Source organism: Pituophis catenifer, unplaced genomic scaffold (genome assembly GCF_029215685.1).
Source record: "Pituophis catenifer annectens isolate HBS135680 unplaced genomic scaffold, rPitCat1.0.hap2 SCAF_14, whole genome shotgun sequence".
NCBI classification, from domain to species: Eukaryota; Metazoa; Chordata; class Lepidosauria; order Squamata; family Colubridae; genus Pituophis; species Pituophis catenifer.
The window spans coordinates 4,143,309-4,168,211 of NW_027256894.1; the positions used below are offsets into that span (position 1 = coordinate 4,143,309).

The 24,903-nt window shown below is 46.7% G+C and overlaps 1 protein-coding gene across 1 annotated transcript in view; it reads left to right on the forward strand.

Moving 5' to 3' along the window:
• Positions 1 to 24,903, forward strand: part of MEGF11 (multiple EGF like domains 11) — a 478,493-nt gene that overhangs the window by 337,205 nt on the left and 116,385 nt on the right. The window contains exons 8-10 of the mRNA XM_070953314.1: positions 8,186 to 8,306; positions 9,866 to 10,029; positions 14,035 to 14,137. Of these exons, the coding sequence (XP_070809415.1) occupies positions 8,186 to 8,306; positions 9,866 to 10,029; positions 14,035 to 14,137 (388 nt within the window). The remainder of the gene's footprint in view (positions 1 to 8,185; positions 8,307 to 9,865; positions 10,030 to 14,034; positions 14,138 to 24,903) is intronic.

Below are 24,903 nucleotides of genomic sequence, written 5' to 3' on the forward strand. Positions count from 1 at the left end.
TCCCTCTGGTAGAAATGTGCCCACCAGGTTTCCACGCATTCCATCAACCGAGGTCTCAGGGGAGGGGCGGGGGAGTAGCGGTTATTATTAGAGAAGGTTTTAGGCCGAGGGAGGCCACTGTTCCTCAGACGGCCGGTTGTGAGACCCTCCTTGTGAAGTGGGGTCACGGGGTTCAGATGGGTTTGCTGATCACGTACCTGGCTCCCTGCCACGTGGCAGCAGCCCTGCCCGAGCTACTCAACGTTATCGCCGCGGTGGCGGTTGATACCCCCAGACTTATGGTCATGGGGGATTTCAACCTGCCGTCCGTGGGTGAGACGTCTGAGGTGGCTCGGGAGTTCATGGCTTCCATGACGGCTATGGATCTGACCCAGCTAATTCATGGCCCTACGCACATGGGGGGAAACACACTGGACTTGATTTTTGTCTCTGGACAGTGGCTGAGTGATCTCGAGATAGGGGACATAGCCATCGAGCCCTTGTCATGGTCGGATCACTCTCTCCTTCGCCTTGATCTTCGAACCGCTGCTCCCCGCCGCAGGGAGGCGGAACCGATAAGATGGTACCGCCCCAGGCGCCTGATGGAACCTGATAGGTTCCAGACGGAGCTTGGGCCAATGCCTGAGGTCCTGGCTCACGCCTCGACTGGAGACTTAGTGGCCGCCTGGGATAGGGCGGCCGCTGGAGCTCTGGATCGAGTCGTGCCTTTGCGGCCTCTGACCCGGCGCCAATCTCACCTGGCTCCTTGGTTTACCGAGGAGCTGAGGGAGATGAAGCGCCGGAAAAGACGCCTAGAGAGTAGTTGGAGGGCCAGTCGCACTGAATCTGACCGGACACTGGTAAGATCTCATATTAAGAATTACCTAGTGGCGATAAAAGCAGCGAAACGTACTCATCTTGCTGCTCTTATTGCGTCATCAGATAACCGCCCGGCCGCCCTGTTTAGGGTGACCCGCTCCCTGCTCCACCAGGAAGCGAGGGAGGACCCCTTGGAGGGAAGAGCCGAGGACTTTGTTCAGTATCTGTATGACAAAATCACTCAGATTCGGGAAGATCTGGACTCCGACTGGGTAGATCCAGTGGGGGTGACGGAGGCAGGTCCTGAGAATGTTATCTGGGATGAGTTTGACTCTGTGACCCCTGAGGACGTGGACAGGATTCTGGGTAGACTGAATGCGACCACATGTTTGTTGGACCCGTGCCCCTCCTGGTTAGTGCTGGCTTCCCGGGAGGTGACGCGAGGCTGGCTCCAGGGGATTATAAATGCTTCATTGAGTGAGGGTGTCTTTCCCGCCGCCTTGAAAGAGGCGGTGGTGAGACCTCTCCTCAAGAAGCCTTCCCTGGATCCGGCAATATTGGCTAATTATCGTCCAGTCTCCAACCTTCGCTTTGTTGCGAAGGTTGTCGAGAGTGTGGTGGCACGACAGTTTCCCCGGTACCTGGATGAAACGACGTATCTAGATCCGTTCCAGTCGGGCTTCAGGCCTGGGTACAGCACGGAAACGGCATTGGTCGCGTTGGTGGATGATCTCTGGAGGGCTCGGGACAGAGGTTGTTCCTCTGTCCTGGTCCTATTAGATCTCTCAGCGGCTTTTGATACCATCGACCATGGTATCATGCTGCACCGGTTGGAAGGGTTGGGGGTGGGAGGCACCGTACTACGGTGGTTCTCCTCCTTTCTCTCTGACCGGTCGCAGTCTGTGTTGACAGGGGGGCAGAGGTCGACCCCGAGGCCCCTTATATGTGGGGTGCCACAAGGATCGGTCCTCTCGCCCCTTTTGTTCAACATTTATGTGAAGCCGCTGGGCGAGATCATCCGTGGTTTCGGGGTGGAGTACCATCAGTACGCTGACGACACCCAGCTGTACATCTCCACCCCAGACCACCCCAACGATGCCCTTGAAGTAATGTCCCGGTGCCTGGAGGCCGTACGGATCTGGATGGGGAGAAACAGGCTCAGACTCAACCCATCCAAGACCGAGTGGCTGTGGTTTCCGACGTCCCGATATAGTCAGCTGGTGCCATCGCTGACTATTGGGGGCGAAGCATTGGCCCCCACGGAGAGGGCTCGCAACTTGGGTGTCCTCCTGGATTCACGGCTGTCTTTAGAAGAGCACTTGACGGCCGTGACCGGGAGGATTTTTCATCAGGTTCGCCTGATCCGCCAGTTGCGTCCCTTTCTGGATCGGGACTCGTTACGCACGGTCACTCATGCCCTCGTCACCTCCCGTCTGGACTACTGTAACGCTCTCTACATGGGGCTCCCCTTGAGGAGCACTCGGAGGCTCCAACTGGCGCAGAGTGCAGCTGCGCGGGTGGTGATGGGAGCGACGTGGCGCTCCCATGTAACGCCCCTCCTGCGCGAGCTGCACTGGCTCCCGGTGGTCTTCCGAGTGCGCTTCAAGGTTTTGGTTATCACCTTTAGAGCGCTCCATGGCTTAGGACCTGGTTATCTACGGGACCGCCTGCTACCACCAATAGCCTCCCACCGACCAGTACGCTCCCATAGAGAGGGGCTCCTCCGGGTGCCGTCGGCCAAACAATGTCGACTGGCGGCCCCCAGGGGGAGAGCCTTCTCTGTGGGGGCACCTACTATCTGGAACGAGCTCCCCCCCGAGATACGGAGGATTCCGGATCTGCGTACCTTCCGTCGCACGCTTAAGACGTTCCTATTCCAGCAAGCCGGCCTGACCTAAACTTCTCCGCTTTTAAATGGGAATTTTAAATTTGGTTTTAAATTATTGGGGTTTTAAATATGGTTCAGCCAAATTTATTTAATTTGTTTTATCTCTATTTTAAATTTTGTATTTCCATGTTTTATTTTTATGGCTGTTCACCGCCCTGAGTCCTTCGGGAGTAGGGCGGTATATAAATTTAATAAATAAATAAATAAATAAATAAATAATTCAAACTATTTTGCAACTCACCCACACCCACACCAGGGGTGAAATACTCCCGGTTCGGATTGGATCACCTGATCCGGTAGCGATGGCGGCAGGTGGTTCGGGGAACCGGTAGCAAAAAATCCCTGCCTCCCCCCCCCCATGCCCAGCTGAGCCGCACATTCTTCAGAGGCTTTTTTTTTTTCCTTTTAAAAGCATTTTTTCTACAACCTCTTTGGCCGGAGAGATTGTAGAAAGTAAAAAAAAAAAAAAGCCTCTGATGATCGCATGGCTCAACTAGAATCGTCAGAGCCTTTTAAAAGCATTTTTTCTACAACCTCTTCGAAGAGGTTGTAGAAAAAATGCTTTTAAAAGGTAAAAAAAAAGCCTCTGACGATCCCAGCTGAGCAACACGATCGTCAGAGGCCTTTAGAAAAAAAATTACAGCCAGCTGATCACCCCGCCCCCCGCACACTGTTCTACTTACCACATGCCTCCTTTTGGCGTGCACTGCATGCACGCACCTCGCATTGGTGCGTGGCACGCACTGAGCATGCATAGCCAGCGAACCAGTAGTAAACCGGTTCAGATTTCACCACTGACCCACACCCAAAAAACGAGCTAATTCAGAGACCAGCCGAGATGTCCTGCACAAACCCATCTGCAAGTTAACACTTAAATTTAAGCACAAATTAAAACTCACAGCCATTGGCAGCTTCGCCCAGAAAACGGAATCCCGGCTTTTGATGTTAATTTGCAATGCGTTATGTATATATTGATGTTCCCAGGGGGGAAAAAAACCTGCATAATTTTGTGTAAAGCTCAGCAGTTTATCTGTACTTCTGCAAGATCAGAACCTTGTACGTTGCATTTGTGTGTGTGTTTGTTTGTGGGTGGGTGGGTATGTGTGGCTTGCTTGGCTCAGCGGCTGAGCTCTGCATGCCATTAAACCCTTGTCGGATTTTGTGATTAGTGGTTTGCTCAGGATGTTTTCCTTAATGAGCAAACAGCTGTTCCAGGAGATTTGCCATCCTACCTTTCCACCTCCTGCTGGGTCGCTGTTGTCTTGCTTTTCTTTCCACCTTTAAGGCGGCCGATGGAGCTCTTCTTACTTCAGAGGACAATGCAGGTCCTGCAGAAGGACGTCATCCGGGCGACAGTTGGCCTGTCCAAGACCAGCTGCTTCTTTAGAAATGCCAAGAATTTATTTCGTTCCTCTGTTTTGATGTCTTCGTTTCACTTGATGCACCACTTCGACGATGGAAATTTTGTGTGAGAAAAGCCATGTTAACATCTAGGCGTTAAAGCAATTTAACTAAAATAGCAATTAAAATAAACAAGGAATACCAATAGAATTAATAATTAAAATTTGGAATCGGCCTGTAGAAAAAGATGTGCTTTCAAGACCTAACAAACAAAGAGGCAACTCGGCAGGGAGTGTCTTCCAAAGAGCTGGATTGAGACAGGGAAAGCTTGGTCTGGATTGGGCACCAAGCAAGCGTGCCGCAATTATGGGCATACCTTTTCCTAGTTACCTAGTTGGGTAATGAAACATCCACAAGAGACCAACCAAGCTCAGAGAGCACCAAGGACCCCGCAGTCGTCCTCCTCCTCCTCCACTTCACAAAGCGCATTCCCTTCTAGCACTGATGATGTTCCCTTGACTGCTAATGAAACCTTTGCAAGAAAACAACCAAGCTCAGAGAGCACTAAGGACCTCACAATCATCCTATTCCTCTTCCCCTTCTCCTTCCTCCTCCTCCTCCTCTTCCCCCTCTCTCCTCCTCCTCCTCCTCCTCCTCCTCCTCCTCTTCTTCACAAACCTCACTTCCTTCTAGCACTGATGATGTTGCCTTGTTTGGTAATGAAATGTCTACAAGAAAGCAGCCAAGCTCGGAGAGCACCGAAGATCTGACAGTCCAATCCTAACCTACAGATATTCTCCTCTCTAGACACCTTCTCTAATAGGGCATTCCCCGTGGCAATGGTGATAGCATGATGGATGAAATAGCATCACATTGTGGTGACACAAGCTTCACTCCTTTAGTACTCATGTTATGCTGGGTCTTATTTCCCCGGTTGCACAGACAGGTTTTGGATATTATGGAAAACACCGAGGAGATTGCAACAAAAGGCTTACGTGCGTTGTGTTTTCTCCACTTCTGGGTGGTTCTGCCAAGCCATTTTTGGCTTGACTAATGTGGTGTCACAAAATCAAGACTGGGCACTTGTTTGCTGGGAAGGCCCTGGAACACAGCCTCAGCTTGGCTTCTGCAGGATCACATTTGTGACTTCCTTTGGAGAAACGTGCACACACACAACAACGGCTACTCAATAGTTGGGACAGTTACATTCTAGATAAAATTTCCTTCCTCCCTCCCTCCCTTTCATCCTTCCAATCTACCCAGATTGTTGAGGGCAATAGGCTGACTCTGTAAACCGCTTAGAGAGGGCTGTAAAGGACTGTGAAGCGGTATATAAATCTACGGGCTATTGCTATCTTCCTCCCTTCCTCCCTTCCTCCCTCTGTTCCTTCCTTCCCTCCCAATGGTTAGAATGCAATATTGCAGGCTAATTCTGCCCACAGCCAGCAGTTCGATTCTCACCAGCTCAAGGTTGATTCAGCCTTCCATCCTTCCAAGGTCAGTAAAATGAGGACCCATATTGTTGGGGGAAGATGCTGATTATGTAAACCGCTTAGAGTGGTCTGTAAAGGACTATGAAGCAGTATATAAGTCTATGTGCTATTGCTAAGTGCTATTGCTACCTACTCAAACACCTAGCGGTTGGCCTAAGTGGCCTACATGGAAGGAAGGAAGGAAGCAGTAGGGTATCCTAAGGTTTTGTTTTAGGCCAGTACTCTTTAATATCTTCATAAACAATTTAAGTGAAGGGACAGAAGGGGAACTCTTCAAATTTTCAGACAACATCAAGCTAGCAGGAATAGCCGACACCCAGAAGATTGATCTTAACCAGGGGTGAAATCCAGCAGGTTCTGACAGGTTCTGGAGAACCGGTAGCGGAAATTTTAAGTAGTTCGGAGAACCGGCAAATACCACATCTGGCTGGCCCCAGAGTGGGGTGGGAATGGAGATTTTGCAATATCCTTCCCCCAAGAGTCGGGAGGGAATGGGGATTTTGCAGTATCCTTCCCCTGGAGTGGGGTGGGAATGGATATTTTGCAGTATCCTTCCCCTGCCATAGTCACCAAGCCATACCATGCCCACCAAGCCACACGCACAGAACCGGTAGTAAAAAAAATTTGAATTCCCCCACTGAACTTGACAGACTTGAACATTGGGCCCTATCTAACAAAATGAAATTCATTGGAGAGAAAAGTAAGGTTTTACACTTAGGCAAGAGAAACCAAATGTACTGGTCAGATTAGGTGAAACCTGGCTCAATAGCAGCAACTACGAGAGGGATCTCAGAGTCCTACTGGATAATCATTTACATATGAGCTAGCCATGTGCTGCAGCCACCGAATAAGCCAATGCAATCCTAAACTGCATAAACAGAGGGATAGAATCAAGATCACGTGAAGTGTTAATACCGCTTTATAAGGCCTTGGTAAGACCATACTTGGAATATTGCATCCAGTTTTGGTCGTCACAATGTAAAAAAGATGTGGAAACTCTGGAAAGAGTGCAGAGAAGAGCAACCAAGATGATTAGGGGACTGGAGGCTAAAAGATATGAAGAACGGTTGCAGGAACTGGGTATGGTTAGTCTAGTGAAAAGAAGGATTAGATGTGACTTGATAGCAATGTTCCAATATTTGAGGGGTTGCCACAAAGAAGAGGGAGTCAAGCTATTCTCCAAAGCACCAGAAGGCAGGACAAGAAGCAACGGGTAGAAACTGATCAAGGAAAGAAGCACCTAGAACTAAGGAGAAAAATCCTGACAGTGAGAACAATTAAGCAGTGTAATGGCTTGCCTCCAGAAGTTGTGGGTGCTCCATCACTGGAGGCTTTTAAGAAGAGACTGGACAGCCACTTGTCTGGAATGGTACAGGGATTCCTGCTTGAACAGGGGGTTGGACTAGAAGACCTCCAAGGTCCCCTCCAACTTTGTTATTTTGTTATTCCGTTATGATGAAGCCCTCCCATTCTGTGTTCGTTATTGAACAATTCAGGGAGAAAGTGAGTAATTATTCAGTTGTAAATTTTATCTTTCCTGAATGTTTAATTCTTCCATTTCAGAGTCAGTAAGAGTTTATTGTGACTTTTATTTATTTTTCCTTTCTTGGATTACATTTAATCAGGGACTGCTCTTATTAGCTGAACAAGTGCTCAAAAAATGTTTGGGCAAATAATAAAACAAATCTTTAAATACTAAAATGCCTGGCAACTATATTTTGTTTTTTAGCTGTGGACCATCAACCATCCTTTAAACCAGATTAGCATTACTTCCCAGCAGTTAGTTAGTTAGTTAGTTAGTTAGTTAGTTAGTTAGTTAGTTAGTTATCTTATTGGCTGCCCATCTTACCACAGGATAACTCTGGGCAGCTTTCAATGTTAAAAAAATAAAACTGTATAAATAAAATACTTCTTCCGTGCCCAGATCAAACTTTAAACTCTCAGAATGAAGCAACAAATAAGTCATTATTGGTACATGTTTCTGGTAGTAGCAGATGGGTCAGGCTCTGTGTATCTCCATTTTTACACCGCGTGTTGTTATCCGCTCACAGCTTCCACTTGAGGATGTTGGTTTTACACTTAGGCACTCCAACTCTCAATCTATTCAGGGTCCTCCTAGTAGTATAAGGGAGGTCAGATCCTTCAGCCAAATCCTCCTCTAATGTTATTCCTTAAATGATGTTATTCCTTAAATAAATAAAATGCTACAAAGATATTTCTTTTTACAACCCTGTAATCCCTTCATTTGGGGTAGAGTCGGGGTGACTGAGTGAAGCTGAGCATTTACTGGCCAGATGCCCTCCCTGATGCCTATGCAGAGTTCACAGCAGATTTTTTTTTCCTTTGAGCTCTGAGAGAGAAACGTCTGCTAGGATTGAACTCTGAACCTTCCGAGTGGGAGGCGAGCGTCTTCACTTCTAGGCCATCGCTCCGCTCTACAAAGATACTATATATTTACAAAGATATAACTCTACAAAGTATGTTTGGGAATTTAGGGTTCCCAGCTCTTGCTAAAGGACAATTCCCAGCATCAGCCACCCACCGCTTCTCACACCGTCTGGTCTGTGACTGATGGGAGTTGTAATTCAGTAACATCTGAATTACAATCAGTTTCCCCAAAGATCCAAATTTCAAACACTCAGCCTAGATCGGTTTTGTTTTCCAGGGAGAGATCTGCTCGGTTACGTGTCCTCCTGGGAGCTATGGAATCAATTGCTCTTTGGCCTGCAATTGCAAGAATGATGGCATGTGTTCCCCAGGAGATGGCTCCTGCTTCTGCAGAGAAGGTAAAATTTCCAGTTTCAATGGCTATTCTGAATTGGTCTCCATCATGCTTTCACTCAGAGTGATCCAGATCTCCAAAGCTTTTCCTATTGTTTGAGACTTGTGCCCCATATTGTATCTGGCTGCTAATTAAGATTGTTTTCAATTTGTGGTTTTATTTTTCTTTCTTTCTTTTTTTTTGCCATGGCTTAATCCTTCCTCTCTGACTTGCTGCACACTTGTGATTTGGTCCATGTCAACAACATAGAATAGAATAGAATAGAATAGAATAGAATAGAATAGAATAGAATAGAATAGAATAGAATAGAATAGAATAGAATTCTTTATTGGCCAAGTGTGATTAGACACACAAGGAATTTGTTTCCATTGTGTAATCTCTCAATGTACATACAATAGTGATAGATTATGCTCTGAACGTGCCCTCCCTGTTGTTGGGACTTACAACTATGCCCTCAAACTGACTGTTTTACCCTGCAAGTAGTCCTTGACTTAAATCATTCATTTAGCGATCATTAGCAGGGGGTTGGACTAGAAGACCTCCCGGGGTCCCTTCCGACTGTATTATTCTATGTTCATTCCAAGTTACAATAGCACTGAAATAAGTGACTTTCACCTGCTCCTTACATTTACAACCATTGTAGCATCCCCACACTCTTGGCAACTGGCATATATTTACAACAGTTGCAGAACCAATCCTTGGGTCACGTGATCGCCATTCGCGACCTTCCCAGCTGGCATCTGAAAAGCAAAGTCAGTGAGAGAAGTTGGATTCACTCAACAACTGCAGCGAACAACCATGATTTAAAAAAAAAGGCGCCAAATAAGGCTCAATTCACTTAACAACCACTTTGCCTAGCAATTCTAGTCCCAATTGTGATTGTAAATCAAGGACTATCTGTCAGGGATGAACCTTTGGCAACTACATGCCTCTTCATTTCAACTTGCCATTAGAGTAAGGGTGTGTGTGTGGCTTTCAAGTGGGTTAGATGGAGAAATGAAATTTCTACCATTCTGCTGAAGACCGTGAGAGCCTGAAACCTTTTCAAGGACATCATAACAGGTGTGGAGTTGAAGCAGACGGTTCCCATAACAAAGTGAACTTCTTTATATGGACTACGTGAGAGGTTGGAGAGGTTGGCTGGGAAAAGTATTGTTAAATTCTATGAAGTGATATTTGGGAACCTTGGAGTTAGTTTTACTTCGACATTACCATGCAGTGTATTCAATAAACAGTATGTTTTTCGGAAATGGAATGAACCTGGAGTTTTATTGGGATTCTCGAGCTGGATAGCTGACACTATCTGTATTTATGTGAACTCTCTGTCCTCCAACTCCAACCTACCTCCTTGTCTTCAACTGAATTTATGTGATCTGGGTATGGACTGTTTGATTTGTTCCTTTCCCTGATTTTGCTGACTGGGATGAAAACTTATGTGAAAGATAATTCTGTAATCTACGCACCCTGCTACTCCCCTCAAAAATGCCTTTATTTTCAAAGAGAGAGGACATGCAACCATGGTTGATAGTTGACCTAACGTTCCTTGGCTCTTTGGTTTTGCAGGGTGGCAGGGAACCGACTGTTCCATTCCATGTCCGAGCAACACGTGGGGTCTTAACTGCAACCAGACGTGTTATTGTGCCAACGGAGCTGCGTGTGACCCCGTGGATGGATCTTGTCTTTGTGGTCCTGGGTGGCAAGGAGAAATCTGTGACCAGCCCTGCCCTGTAAGTTTCCTCGGGTTGGAGAGATTTGCTTTTTTCGTGGGTGATCCAGTCTTCGATCAGGGAGATCCATGTAATATTTTCACTACACATATCCTGAAATCAGTCCGAATAACGGGGTTGGAAGGGACCTTGAAGGTCTTCTAGTCCTACCCGCTGCTCTTCTTTACTCTAACCATTCTGACACAAGAATCTAGTCAAAAGGGAAACTCAAAAGAAGCCACAAAAGTGCCCAGAGTTGTTGTTAACATCTAGGCTAGGTGAGAATTCCAGAGATCAGGGACCAAGTAGCTTATGACCGTCCCATCTTTAAAGTTGGCAAGAGCGAACGGTGCTCAGCATCCCTCCATTGGTGGGAAGAAGAAGCGATGCACTGAACGAATGAAAAGAACAGAACAACCGAGTTGGAAGGGATCTTGGAGGTCTTCTTAGTCCAACCCTCTGCTCAAGCAGGAGACCCTATGCCAGTGATGGCGAACCTTTTCGGGACTGAATGCCCAAACCGGAACATGCATGCATGTGTTGTGACCCAGGCCCAAGTAAGTAGTAGGAAAATCAGTCAGTGAAAAACCAAACAAACTTTATTCGAACAGCTGAGAATTACTTCATTCCCAGCGTCGTTCAACTAAATTAAAGCAAATTCCTCCCAACACAAATTCCTCAGTCCTATTGCAAATCTTGGTCCCATTAGGCAAACTGCCAAAGGCCTTTCTTGGCAAATGTTCACAAGTCATAGATACAAAAATAAATACAAGACGTAGATGAAGAAGAAGACGAAGCTATCAACGTTTTCCGGCAAAGCCGGAACGCCGTTGCTGGTCTGTTTTAAGCCTTATGGGGCCATTTTCAGGCCGTTTTCAGGGTTGTTTTCAGGCTGTTTTCAGGGTTGTTTTCAGTGCCTTTTTTCGGGCCTTTTTCAGGCCGTTTTCAGGGTTGTTTTCAGTGCCTTTTTTCGGGCCTTTTTCAGACTGTTTTCAGTGCCTTTTTTCGGGCCTTTTTCAGGCCGTTTTCAGGGTTGTTTTCAGTGCCTTTTTTCGGGCCTTTTTCAGACTGTTTTCAGTGCCTTTTTTTGGGCCCTTTTCAGGCCGTTTTCGGGCCTTTTTCAGGCCGTTTTCAGGTTTGTTTTCAGTGCCTTTTTTCAGGCCTTTTTCAGACCATTTTCAGGGTTGTTTTCAGTGCCTTTTTTCGGGCCTTTTTCAGACTGTTTTCAGGCCGTTTTCACGGTTGTTTTCAGTGCCTTTTTTCGGGCCTTTTTCAGGCCATTTTCAGGGTTGTTTTCAGTGCCTTTTTTCGGGCCTTTTTCAGGCCGTTTTCAGTGCCTTTTTTCGGGCCCTTTTCAGGCCGTTTTCAGGCCGTTTTCAGGGTTGTTTTCAATGCCTTTTTTCGGGCCTTTTTCAGGCCGTTTTCAGGTTTGTTTTCAGTGCCTTTTTTCAGGCCTTTTTCAGACCATTTTCAGGGTTGTTTTCAGTGCCTTTTTTCGGGCCTTTTTCAGACTGTTTTCAGGCCGTTTTCACGGTTGTTTTCAGTGCCTTTTTTCGGGCCTTTTTCAGGCCGTTTTCAGGGTTGTTTTCAGTGCCTTTTTTCGGGCCTTTTTCAAGCCCGAAAAAAGGCCTGAGAATACTCTGAAAACAGCTTGAAAAATGGCCTGGTTTTGGGCCATTTTCCAGCACTCCGGCACTTGCGAAGAGCAGCTGGTGATAGCGTGCGTGCCCACAGAGAGGGCTCTGCGTGCCACCTCTGGCACGTGTGCCATAAGTTTGCCATCATGGCCCAAACCATTCAGGAAAAATGGCTGCCCAATTTCTTCTTAAAAGCCTCCCACCACTTCTGGGGCAAGCTGTACCACTAATGAATTGTTCTCCCTGCCGAAATTCCTCCTTAATTCCAGATTGCTTCTCTCTTTGATTAGTTTGATTGTTTCTTGTCTTGCCTTCTGGTGCTTTGGAAAATAGTCTGACCCCCTCTTCTCTGTGGCAGCCCCTGAAATATAGGAACACTGATGTGTAGGCTCCAGAGAGCTATTACAGCAGAAGGCTTTCGATAGACTAGATATGTATGTATGTATGTATGTATGTATGTATGTATGTATGTATGTGCTTATTTATTAAATTTGTTTGCCGCCCATCTCGCAGCAGGGACTGTGGGCAACTTACAACACTAAAAGCAATAAAACGATAGAGACACATATATCCAACTATAATAAAAATGCAAATTACAATTTATCACTAAAAGATAGGGAGGGAAGGGGGAGGGTGAGCTGGAGGGGGGAGGGGGGATCTGCTATTGGTCCATCAACCACCCCCAGTGTGATACCCCCCCCCAATTGGGACCCCAAGCCATCTGGCAGAGTCTTAATTAAGATCCTAATTAAATTAAGATCTTAATTTGTTTTTCTTTTTCCAAGTTAGCTAAACTGGTAACAATCACCACTTCTTGTATGACAGAATTGTGCCAATTAGCTGCAGACAGATTAAGCAAAGAAACTAGGCATCAAGATTTTCTGGGCTTCACCCAGAAATATTACACCTGATTTACACACATAAATTTAAATCTGTAACTGTAATTGCAGATAGTCCTCGAATTACAACAGCTCATTTAGTGACCGTTCGAAGTTACGACGACACTGAAAAAAAGTGACATTGTGTGACCATTTTTCACACTTACGACCATTGCAGCGTCCCCATGGTCACGTGTTTTACATTTGGCTGCTTGACTACTGTCTCACATTTATGACGGTTGCAGAGTCCTGTGGTCTCGTGATCCCCTTTTGCGACCTTCTGACAAGGAAAGTCAATTGGGAAGTCAGATTCACTTAACAACCTTGTTGCTAACTTAACAACTGCAGTGATCCACTCAACACATGTGGCAAGAAAAGTTGTAAAATGGAACAAACTCCCTGAACAAATTTCTCACTTAGCAACATAAACGTTGGGCTCGATTGTGGTTTTAAATTGAGGAATAAGTTAAGGAATGTAAGAGATTGGACTGCCATTTGTCTCCTACTTGGGAAGGGAGTTGGACTAGATGACCTAGGACAGTGACAGTTCACCTTTTTGCCATCACGTGCCAAAAGCGGGGGAGCACAAGGGGGTTGTGTGCCCACACCCATAATTCTATGCGCCTCGCCCTGCGCATGTGTGCGTGAACGCCCCGCGCTTCCCTCGCTTTTGGCATGTGATGGCACGGCGGGACCGGTAGGCCTATTTTTCACCCTCCCCAGGCTCCAGAGCCTTTCTAGGAGCCTGGGGAGGGTGAAAATGGCCTTCCCCACCCCCCTGGAGACCCTCTGGAGGCTGGAAATGGCCTGTTTGTTGACTTCCGGTGGGCCCAGAAGGCCCAAAAAATCAGCTGGCTGGTGCGCGCATGTGTGCCAGAGCTGAGCTCGCGTGCCCACCGATATGGCTCCATGTACCACCTGTGGCATGCGTGCCATAGGTTTGCCATCACTGACCTAGGAGGTTCCTTCCAACTCTATTAGAATACCTGTATATCAGTGGTGAAATGTAAAATTTGTTACTACCAGTTCTGTGGGCATTGCTTGGGGGGGAGGGGGGTAATGTGACTGGGTGGGTGTGGCCAACTTTATTTTTTTCTTTTAAAAGCATTTTTTCTACAACCTTAAGAAGTTGCAGAAAAAAATGCTTTTAAAAGCCTCTGATGATCAGGCAATTCAGCTGGGATCATCAGAGCTTTTTAAAGGCATTTTTTTCCTACAACCTCTTCGGCCGAAGGGGTTGTAGAAAAAATGCTTTTTAAAGTAAAAAAAAAGTCTCTGATGATCGCATGGCTCAGCTGGGCATGGGGGGTGGGCAGGGATTTTTGCTACCAGTTCTCCAAACCACCACCCACCATCGCTACCGGATCGGGTGATCCGGTCTGAACCTGGAGCATTTCACCCCTGCTGTATGTTATATAGTTAGAATAAGTTTGTCTCAGTAGATTCCTGCATCCACCTATCCTCATTTGTTCTTTTTTCCCTTCTTCTTCTTTTTTTTTGGTTAATGGAAGGATGGGACGTACGGCCTGAACTGCAGCGAACGCTGTGATTGTGACCACGCAGATGGGTGTGATCCTTTGACTGGCTATTGCTGCTGTCTTGCTGGCTGGACAGGTAACATGAAATGCTTCACCTTGTAGCTCAGTTAGCTGCTACCATCTCTTCATCCTTTACTTTAAATCAGGTGTGACCAACCTGCAGCCTGCAGGCCCTGGATTCATTTAGTGACCCGTTGCAATATCCCCAGGGTCATGTGATCAAAATTCAGATGCTTGGCAACTGACTCATATTTATGACGGTTGCAGTGTCCTGGGGTCATGTGATCCCCTTTTGCGACCTTCTGTCAAGCAAAGACATTGGAGTGGTCAGATTCATTTAACAAGTGCAGTTCTTCACTTAGCAACTGTGGCAAGAAAGGGCATAATGTGGCTCAAAACTCACTTAACAACTGTCTTGCTTAGCAACAGAAAGGTTGGGCTCAGTTCAGGGGTAAAATGTTCCCAGTTTGGACCAGTTCGGCGGCCGGTGGTTCAGAGAACTGGTAGCGATGGCAGCTGGTGGTTCAGAGAACTGGTAGCGATGGCAGCTGGTGGTCCAGAGAACCGGTAGTGATGGTGGCCGGTGGTTTGGAGAACCGGTAGTGATGGCGGCCGGTGGTTCAGAGAACTGGTAGCGATTGCAGCTGGTGGTTCGGAGAACCGGTAGCGATGGCGGCCGGTGGTTCAGAGAACTGGTAGTGATGGCCGGTGGCTCGGAGAACTGTTAGTGATGGTGGCCGGTGGTTCAGAGAACCGGTAGCGATGGCGGCCGGTGGTTCAGAGAACCGGTACCGATGGCGGCCGGTGGTTCGGAGAACCGGTACCAATGGTGGCCGGTGGTTCAGAGAACCGGTACCGATGGCGGCCGGTGGTTCAGAGAACCGGTACCGATGGCAGCCGGTGGTTCGGAGAACCGGTACTGATGGTGGCCGGTGGTTCGGAGAACCGGTAGCGATGGCGGCCGGTGGTTCGGAGAACCGGTAGCGATGGCGGCCGGTGGTTCGGAGAACCGGTAGCGATGGCAGCCGGTGGTTCAGAGAACCGGTACTGATGGTGGCCGGTGGTTCGGAGAGCCGGTAGCAATGGCGGCCGGTGGTTCGGAGAACCGGTAGAAATGGCAACACGAGGCTGTTCCCACCCGCCCGGTCGTCATTACTTTCTGGTTTTAACCAGGAAGTAACCCTTTTTTACCCAATGCGCATGTGCAGAAGGGTTTGCGCATGTGCAGAGGGTCCATGCGGCGCATGCACTTCCGAACTGGTTGGGAAGGTTAGTAGATTTTACCCCGGCTCAATTGTGATTGTAAGTCTAGGAGGAATGTCCCTGAACAGTTTCTGATAGCAGAATTTTGTTGCCTGGCTTACTTATTTACTTTTTTTAATAAACAAAGGGCTGCATAAAATTTCCAGAAGTCTTTAGAGTCCCAAATGCTGAGCAATGCCCAGCCAGTCAGGGAGGAGGACTCATGTGGGAAATTAGCCTTGAGTTGTTGCTGAACCACAAGAAATTCAGGTCTCTCTCTCTCTCTCTCTCTCTCTCTCTCTCTCTCTCACACACACACACACACACACACACACACACTCCAGAGAACCTTATCTGTCTGCTCCCATGGGGAACAAACAGTCTCTGAAGATTCCTCTATTATAGGCAGAATATAATAAAGCAGTTAGCCTGGAGTCTACATTTGTGGATCTGGTTGTTTGCACCTGACATGCATCATTAGAGCTGTGGTGGCACAGTGGTTAGAATGCAGTATTGCAGGCTAACTCTGCCTACTGTCAGGAGTTCGATCCTGACCAACTCAAGGTTGTCTCAGCCTTCCATCCATCCAAGGTCTGTAAAATGAGGAACCAGATTGTTGGGGGACAATAGGCCGACTCTGTAAACCACTTAGAGAGGGCTGTAAAAGCACTGTGAAGCGGTATATAAGTCTAAGTGCTTTTCTATTCTATTCTATTCTATTCTATTCTATTCTATTCTATTCTATTCTATTCTATTCTATTCCTATGGTGGCACAGTAGTTAAAATGCAGTATTGCAGGTTAATTCTGTCCACAGTCTGGAGTTTGATCCTGACCGGCTCAAGGTTGACTCAGCCTTCCATCCTTCCAAGAGCTGTAAAATGAGGACCCAGATTGCTGGGGGTGGGGGCAAACTGCAAACTGCTTAGAGAGGGCTGTAAATCACTATGAAGCGGTATATAAGTCTAAGTGCTGTTCCTATTTTGGGGCACTCCTCCCCCCTTCCCCCTAAATCATTGCCAGAACAAATTGCACCACTGACCAACTGTGCTGATTTGCTCAGTCCACTTTCAGCTCCTCCAATCTGTTCTGCCACCCAGACCGGAGTGTTACCTCCAGCTGTAAATTTTCCCTTTTCAGCCACGCTAATGAACCGAGAATCCTCTTGTTTGGGCCGTCACACTCTGGCGGGCTTGAGAAAGGGGGCGTCTGCTCTCTTATTCACATTTTAGAGGCCAAGATGGAGAGGAAGATCATGACTGAGGCGGGAAGCATTTGACGGCCAAGGGCCTCTTTATTTCGAGAGGCCGGCAGTTTCTGCCGTTCCCAGTCTTTATTTTTAGAAAGGGCACTGCGGCTTCATTGCCGCGATTAGAGAATCACGCTGAGTAACAGCTGTGCAAGCCGAGATGAAAAAATCTTGTGCTGGGGAAGAACTGGGCCACTTTTCTTGAAGCTCACGGTAGGATGCCATCTGGCTTGTGCATCTAAAGTCTGGAGGTGGCGGCTGACCTCAGTTACGGACAATGTACAGCAGGGGTGTCCAATTCAAAGCCTGCGGGACAGATCTGGGCCATGGGGTGCTTAGATCCGGCCCGCGGGCCCCCCTGGAAACAGCGAAGAACCGGCCCACGGTGCCTCTGCCAGCGAAAACGGAGCTCGGGAGGGCCGCATGCATGGCCCCCTGCCCCCTGCTCCATTTTTGCTAGCAGAGGGCTAGCAAAACAAACTAACAACAAAACAAAAGGAGAAATGTTTCCCCTTTTGCATTTGAGCGTCCAAGAAGGGACAGGAAAGGAGAAAGGGAAAGAGGAAAGACAAAGAAAAAGAAGGAACGATGGGAAGAAAGAAAGAAAGAAAGAAAGAAAGAAAGAAAGAAAGAAAGAAAGAAAGAAAGAAAGAAAGAAAGAAAGAAAGAAAGAAAGGGAAGGAAGGAAGAAAGAGAAGGAAGGAAGGAAGGAAGAGAGAAGGAAGAGAGAAGGAAAAAGAAGAATAGGAAGGAAGGAAGGAGGAAGGGAGGGAGGGAGGGAGGAAGGAAGGAAGGAAGGAAGGAAGGAAGGAAGGAAGGAAGGAAGGAAGGAAGGGACAGGAAAGGAGAAAGGGAAAGAGGAGGGAAAAAGAAGGGAAGATGGGAAGAGAGAAAGGAAGGAAGAATAAGTTATCTCCTGAGGTCCGGACCATCCCCACCCTATTGGCCTTCCGAAAAGCAGTGAAGACCTAGCTTTTCCAGCAGGCCTGGGGCCGTTGATCTCGCTCTTGTGATCTGGCGAGATCCAGCCATGAATGGTGTGAATGAGTTTTTAATGTTTTTAATTTTTCAATGTTTTTTTATAATGATTTTTTAAAATGTATTGTGAGCCGCCCTGAGTCTTCGGAGAGGGGCGGCATATAAATTTAATTAATTAAATTAAATTAAATTAAATTAATAAGAAAAGAGGGGAAGGAAGAAGAAAGGAGAATGAAGAGGGAAGGAAAAAAGGAAGGGAAGGGAAGGGAAGGGAAGGGAAGGGAAGGAAGGAAGGAAGGAAGGAAGGAAGGAAGGAAGGAAGGAAGGAAGGAAGGAAGGAAGGAAGGAAGGAAGGAAGGAAGGAAGATTATAATGAGAAGGAGGAAGGGTCTGAGAGAAGTCCTAGCTTAGCACTGGGCCCCACAGGTGCCCCTGACACTAGTGATGTCGAGCTGGCCATGCCCCCCACCCCCCAGGTAAAAGACAACCCTGATGTGGCCCTCAGTGAAACTGAGTTTGACACTTCTGCTGTACAGCCTTCTCTGCCTTCTCCCTTTGGTTGATAAGCGTCAAACTGGGACAGGAGGTCTTCTGAAGAACCGGCAGGGTTGCCAAATAAATGGTTGAAATTTTTGTGACCCCCGACTCCCAAGCCTGTCCTAACAGAGGAAGAGGACTCCGAAGGTGATGGGGAGGAACTGATAAGGCCTCCCTCTCCAGGACCCTCCTCTCTGGAAATGCCTCAGGTTCCATCCGAAGGCCAAGAGGAACAGCCTGGGATATGGCAGGAGGAAAGCATATCGGAACAACAACAGATAGGGAGCGAGGTTGATGAATCCTGGCTTGATCCCAGGCAGCGTCGGAGGGAGAAGCGTGCGCAGCAACGAAAGAGGCGTGGGAGGGCCAGAGATTGAGCTGAGTCACTGAGCCACATCCCACAAGGAATAAAAGTGAGTGTGATTGCTCTTCAGGCTTTGTGACGGTCAAAGTTAAAAACCTGAGAGTCACATCGCGTTACCTGAAATCTGGCTTGGGCATATTTGGATTGGACCTTGGCTAACTCTTGCTTCATGGATTACTTTTTGCTACTGAACTGGACTGAGGATAAACTCTCTCTTGCTTACTGTGAGTGAAAACTGGCAGGCATTTCGCAGTTTACTGCCAAAACTCTTATCTGCAAGGGTTTCTAGTCTGATTGCTTAATAAAATCTTGGCAGGCGTGCCTGGTTGTGTGTTTGCCTGTGTGGGGAAGGGGGACAGAACATCAATCTTTCCAAATCAGAAGGCAACTATGACCAATAAAACACAGAAAGAAGAGGAAGGAAAAATAGAGGAACGAACAATATTACTCTGTTTAGAAACGGGGTGGATCTAAAACTGTCAGAAATATAGCCTGGGCAATATAAAGTTTGTTAGGCCAGCCAAATTTCGCTGTGACCCTCTTGGTTGTTGGCTTAACTGGCAATCGTATGCTAGGCTAGATAATCACCAGTTAAGAATCGTGGTTTCTGAAAGAATAATAATAACATCTGCAAGAAATATCATCTGCCTGCAAAGCAAAGAACTAATTGGACCAGGGTAGGCAAAGTGATAGAAAAAAATGAAGATGCTAAAGTGCACTGGGACTTTAGAATTCAAACAGACAACACAACATTGCAACTGGCAACACAACATTGCAAATGTAACAATCCTTAATAAGAAAGACAGAAAAAGAAAAAGGACATGGCAGTAGCTGGAGACAGCAGAACAGAAGAGAAAGAACTGGAGAAAATGGCAAAACATAAAGACCTGCAAATAGAAGTAGATTGACTCTTGCAAAACATTCCCAAGGGTCCATTTTCAAGAGGCAGCTGGACTTTCTGGTTTTTCTTCTGAAGACGTTTCGCTTCTCATCCAAGAAGTTCTTCAGCTCTGACTGGATGGTGGGAAACGGATGGATTTATACGCCTTGCCGACAGCTGGTCATTTGCATCCTTTTTAGAAGAGCCGCTGAGGCCACTTGGGGGTTTATCTGTGTCCTCAGGGTCACCTGAGTGGTGCCAATGGGCGTGGAGCCTTCTTGGAACTGCTGAAAGGACTGTGTTGTGGAGCTGGGCTTTTTTCTGCCCAGGGCAGGATGTTTTCTGCCCTGTTTCCTGTAGCGTCCTCAGCCGCGACGTAGCCCAGCAACCCGAGAGCATTTCCTATTGGCTACGAGAGTGACAGCTCTGTCAGCGGGAAACAGACTCCCGCTATTGGTTTTTCCCTGTTGACAGCTGCTATATAAATAGCAGCCTCGTTGAAGTTATGTTGCCGGTTCTAGTAGTTCTGTTAGCATGTTGGCTGTCAACCCAATAAAGGGAGTTGTTTAAATCCATCTCGCCTCAGTCCCTATTCACTCTCGTTCCCGAACCTAATGCTGGCGACGAAGGTGGGATTTTGAGGGACGCTACATTTCCCTTCACTGTTGAGGACAGTGCAGGCTGTTGGGGATGAGTCTGTGTTGCCTGCATCTCAAACTGAAGCACAAATGGCTCCTGTAGTCTGCATTTTTTCCTGGAAATCCGTTCATATTCCCACACCATTTGAAGATTTTTTGTCCCAAAGTGCACAGCTAAACGTCTATGGAGGTTCTCAGTCATCCAGGTCATGGTTGTCCCAAAGGTGCATTTTCAAGAGGCAACTGGACTTCCTTTCTTTAAAGCATCTTTCTTTAAAGATGTTTCACTTCTCATCCAAGAAACTTCTTCAGCTCTGGCAAAAGACAACAAAAGTAGTACCAATAGTGCAGTGGTGGGTTCCTCCCGGTTCGGTCCGGTTCGGCCGAGCTGGTAGCGGTGATGATATGATGTCACTGAACCGGTTTCCCCCCTGCCCTCCCCCCCCCACCCCCCCACGTTATTCTTACCTTTTATTTGGTCCCACCCCCAATCTATTGCTGCCTCCTGAGTCCCAGCTGATGACTAGAGGGAAAAAAACTGTTTAAACTCTTGCCGCGGGGCTTCAAAGGGCCGTCCCATGGCTGATCAGTGTTAAAAGCAAACAAATGAGTTGGGTCATAAGTGTGAGGACTGGTCATAAGTGCGAGGACCTTCTAGAAATGACTCTGACCAGCTAGCCATGCCCACCTAGTCACATGACCTCCAAGCCACACCCACCAAATAAGCCACGCCCACAGAACCGGTAATAAAAAAATTTAGAACCCACCCCTGCAATAGTGATAGGTGCCTTGGGTGCAATCCCAAAACATCTAGATCACCATTTGAACACCATCGGCATTGACAAAATGCCCATCAGTCAATTGCAAAAGGCAGTTTACTCAGGGAAGGACTCAGTGGGTAAATTAAAATGCCATATCCAGTCTCAACATTAAAACGGCTAAGCAACCAACCATAATTTCTATCAGGTTCGCCTGATTCGCCAGTTGTGACCCTTTCTAGATCGGGACTTCTTACGCACAGTCACTCATGCCCTCATCACTTCCCGTCTGGACTACTGTAATGCTCTCTACATGGGGCTCCCCTTGAAGAGCACTCGGAGGCTCCAACTGGTCCAGAATGCGGCCGCGCGGGTGATATTGGGAGAGACATGGCGCTCACATATAACACCCCTCCTACGCGAGCTGCACTGGTTCCCGGTGGTCTTCCGGGTGCGCTTCAAGGTGTTGGTTCTTACCTTTAAAGTGCTCCATGGCTTAGGACCTGGATACCTACGAGACCACCTTCTGCAACCAATAACCTTCCACCAACCAGCACGCTCCCACAGGGTGGGCCTCCTCAGGTGCCGTCATTAAAACAATGTCGACTGGTGGTTCCCAGAGAAAGAGCCTTTTCTGTGGGGGCACCTACCCTTTGGAACAGGTTACCCCCAGGGATACGAATGATCCCAGATCTTCATACTTTCCGTCGCGCACTTAAGACCTTTCTCTTTCACCAAGCTGGGCTGGCATAAATCTCTTCATTGTTCTAAATCTTTATGCTGAAAATTCTTAACCGATGAGCCAAATTGGCTTAATCATCTTATATTCACATTTTATATGTATGTTATGTTAACTGTTTACCGCCCTGAGTCCCTCAGGAGAAGGGCGGTATAAAAATTAAATAAATAAATAAATAAATAAATAAATAAATAAATAAATAAATAAATAAATAAATAAAAATATACCATTGGTGTTGATAAAAACACCATTGGTCAATTGCAAAAGGCAGCTTTACTTGGAATAGCTTTCATCCTGCGATGATACCTCTGTCACCATCCAACATCCACATCTGCCTATTCCAGGTCCTTGGGAAGGACTTAATATGCCAAAATGCCAAATCCAGTCTAAACATCTGGCTGGCTGTGCAATGGATGATGATGATGATGATGATGATTACTGACTTAACTGCCAGTTCATGTAAAACTTTGCTCCTGTGGCTCCATCACCAGATTTTGTTGGATAAACTGGGCTGTCATAAAAACAGACCCTGGAAAAAGCCACCAGGAAATATAACTTCTCCAACAGCTTCTTGTGCTTGAAAAAAAGTGGGGTAGCTTCTCTCTTTCTTTCTCTGAGTACAAAAAGCAAGTTATAGCTACCTACTTTTGGTGATGAAGAGAACGGTCATTTCCAGGTGAGAAACTTAGAGCAACTTGATAGCGTCACCCCAAACATCTCCACATTACTGTTATGAAACGCCATGATGGTTTAGATAATTCCAGGAGATGCTGTAGTTTTCTCATTCAGGAATGACCAAGGACAAGAACGTTCTCAGAAGACAGTTCCATAGATAAAAGCTTATCTTTGTTGTTCTTTGTAAATTCTGAATTTCATTGGAAGTGCTATCAAGTTGGCATCCTTATATCTTAGTGGCCACCCGGAGCCATATGGGAATTGGGCAGCTTCCAAATTGAACCTAATTAACTAAATGAACAATACCTCTTCTCCAATAGGTGATACAGGTGATAAAGCACAATCTAGAAGATGGGGTGTTTTTTTTTTAAAAAAAACTTGTTTTAGAAAAAGGACTAAATTGTAAGTCTATGAAAATTGAAGGTACCCATTTTAGGTAATTTGTGATAACATTTCTGAGGAGGTCATCATTCCTGGAGATAGGTGATAACTCAGAGATGCAGAAGTTACTTTACATGTTGAACATTTCAGGTTAAGTCAGCAAGGTCTGCAGTGGGACACTGAGTTGAAGAAAGACCTGTCTTCAGGCAGATGGATGGTCCTGGGTTTTTTTTTTTTTTAAATTTGATTTATATGCCGCCCTTCTCCGGAGACTCAGGGCGGCTTACAATGTGCTAAGCTATAGCCTTCATCCTTTTGTATATTTATACAAAGTCATCTTATTGCCCCCACAATCTGGGTTCTCAGTTTACCTACCTTAGAAAGGATGGAAGGCTGAGTCAACCTTGAGCCTTGGCGAGATTCGAACCCTGCAGTAATTGCAGGCAGCTGGTCTTAATAATAGGGTGCTTTAGACCACTGTACTACCAAGGCTCCTAGTCAGTCAGGGTTGACTGACACAAGTCAGTCAGGGTTGACTGACACAAGTCAGTCAGGGTTGACTGACACAAGCACATGACTGATATCTATCTATCTATCATCTCTCTCTCTCTCTCTCTCTCTTTCCCTCTCTCTCTCTCACACACACATACCACATATGTACACTAAGGATGTGCATTGATTTAAATGCAACAATAACAAGAGGCTTCAGTGCACACTAACCATAAAGAGCCTTGGTGGCGCAGTGGACTAAAGTGCTGTTAATTAGCATTTAGCTGCCAGCTGTCTGCAATTACTGCGAGTTCAAATCTCACCAGGCTCAAGGTTGACTCAGCCTTCCATCCTTCCGAGGTAGGTAAAATGAGGACCCGGATTGTGGGGGCAATAAGCTGACTTTGTATAAAAAAAGAACACCGCTTAGTGGGGGCCAAAAGCCCCTACTAAGCAGGTATATACAAAAGAATGAAGGCTATTGCTTAATGTATTGTAAGCTGCCCTGAGTCTCCGGAGAAGGGCGGCATATAAATCAAACCAATAAATAAATAAATAAATTTATCTGCATCCCCTTAAGCCAGTGTTTCTCAACCTTGGAAGCTTGAAGATGGGTGGACTTCAACTCCCAGAATCCCCCAGCCAGCGCTGCTGGCTGGGGGATTCTGGGAGTTGAAGTCCACCCATCTTCAAGCTACCAAGGTTGAGAAACACTGCCTTAAGCCAAATATTTCTCTTCTCCAAACTGGGCTGCATCTGCAGAAGGCAGGTATCGGACCAACAAAGTAGATCAGACCAAGAAACCAATGCCATGTAGTCAACACTACTTTTATTATAAACCTTTAGTAACAGAATCCTGTAATTCTGAATAGGCTGTGCCCTCCCTCCCTCCCTCCTTTTACCTTTGTGTGAACGAGGGAAGGGCTTGTCTGAGCTGTTTTCTCAACTTAACTTTCCTGGTCCAGACTCCAGGCCCTCTTATCTGACTGCTGCCTTGATGGCAGCTCTTCCTCCTGTCTCCCCAAGGCCATTCCCTCTTCCCTCTACAGCACTGGGAAAATCCTGGGGAAAATGTAGCAGCTTGAAGAAGTTCCAGGTGGGCACTCAGCTTCCATGCTCCAAAGTGTGTCCTGTGTAAAGTGTTGCACAGGTGTAATATACCACAAAGGCAGTGGTGAAATCCAAATGTTTTTACTACTGGTTCTGTGGGTGTGGCTTGGTGGGCATGGCAGGGGAAGGATACTGCAAAATCCCCATTCCCTCCCCATGCTTTGGAGAATAAGCTGATTCCCTCTTTTCTGTGACACCCCCTCAAATATTGGAAGACTGCTATCATGTCACTCCTAAACCTTCTCTTTGTTAGGCTAGACATACCCAGTTCCCTCAATTGTTCATTATACATACTGAGTCTTCGGACTCCTGATTATCTTTGTTACTCTCCTCTACACTCTTTCTAGGCAAGATCTAGCTTTGTGATGGTGAACCTATGGCACACGTGCCACAGGTGGCATAAGGGGTGAAATGTGAAATTTGTTACTACCGGTTCTGTGGGCGGGGCTTGGTGGGGAGGGTAATGTGACTGGGTGGGCGTGGCCAACTTTTCTTTTTTTTTAAACTTTTCAAAGCATTTTTTCTAATGCTTTGAAAAGCCTCTGCCGATCAGGCAACTCAGCTGGGATTGTCAGAGAGGCTTTTTAAAAAATACCTCTCTGCCGATCAGGCAACTCTGCTGGGATCGTCAGAGACTTTTCAAAGCATTCTTTTACCACCTCTTCGGCCAAGAGGTTGCAGAAAAAAATGCTTTGAAAAGCCTCTCATGATCCCAGCTGAGCCGCGCGATCATCAGAGGCTTTTTTTTTACTTTTAAAAGCATTTTTTCATCGGAAGAGGTTGTAGAAAAAATGCTTTTAAAAG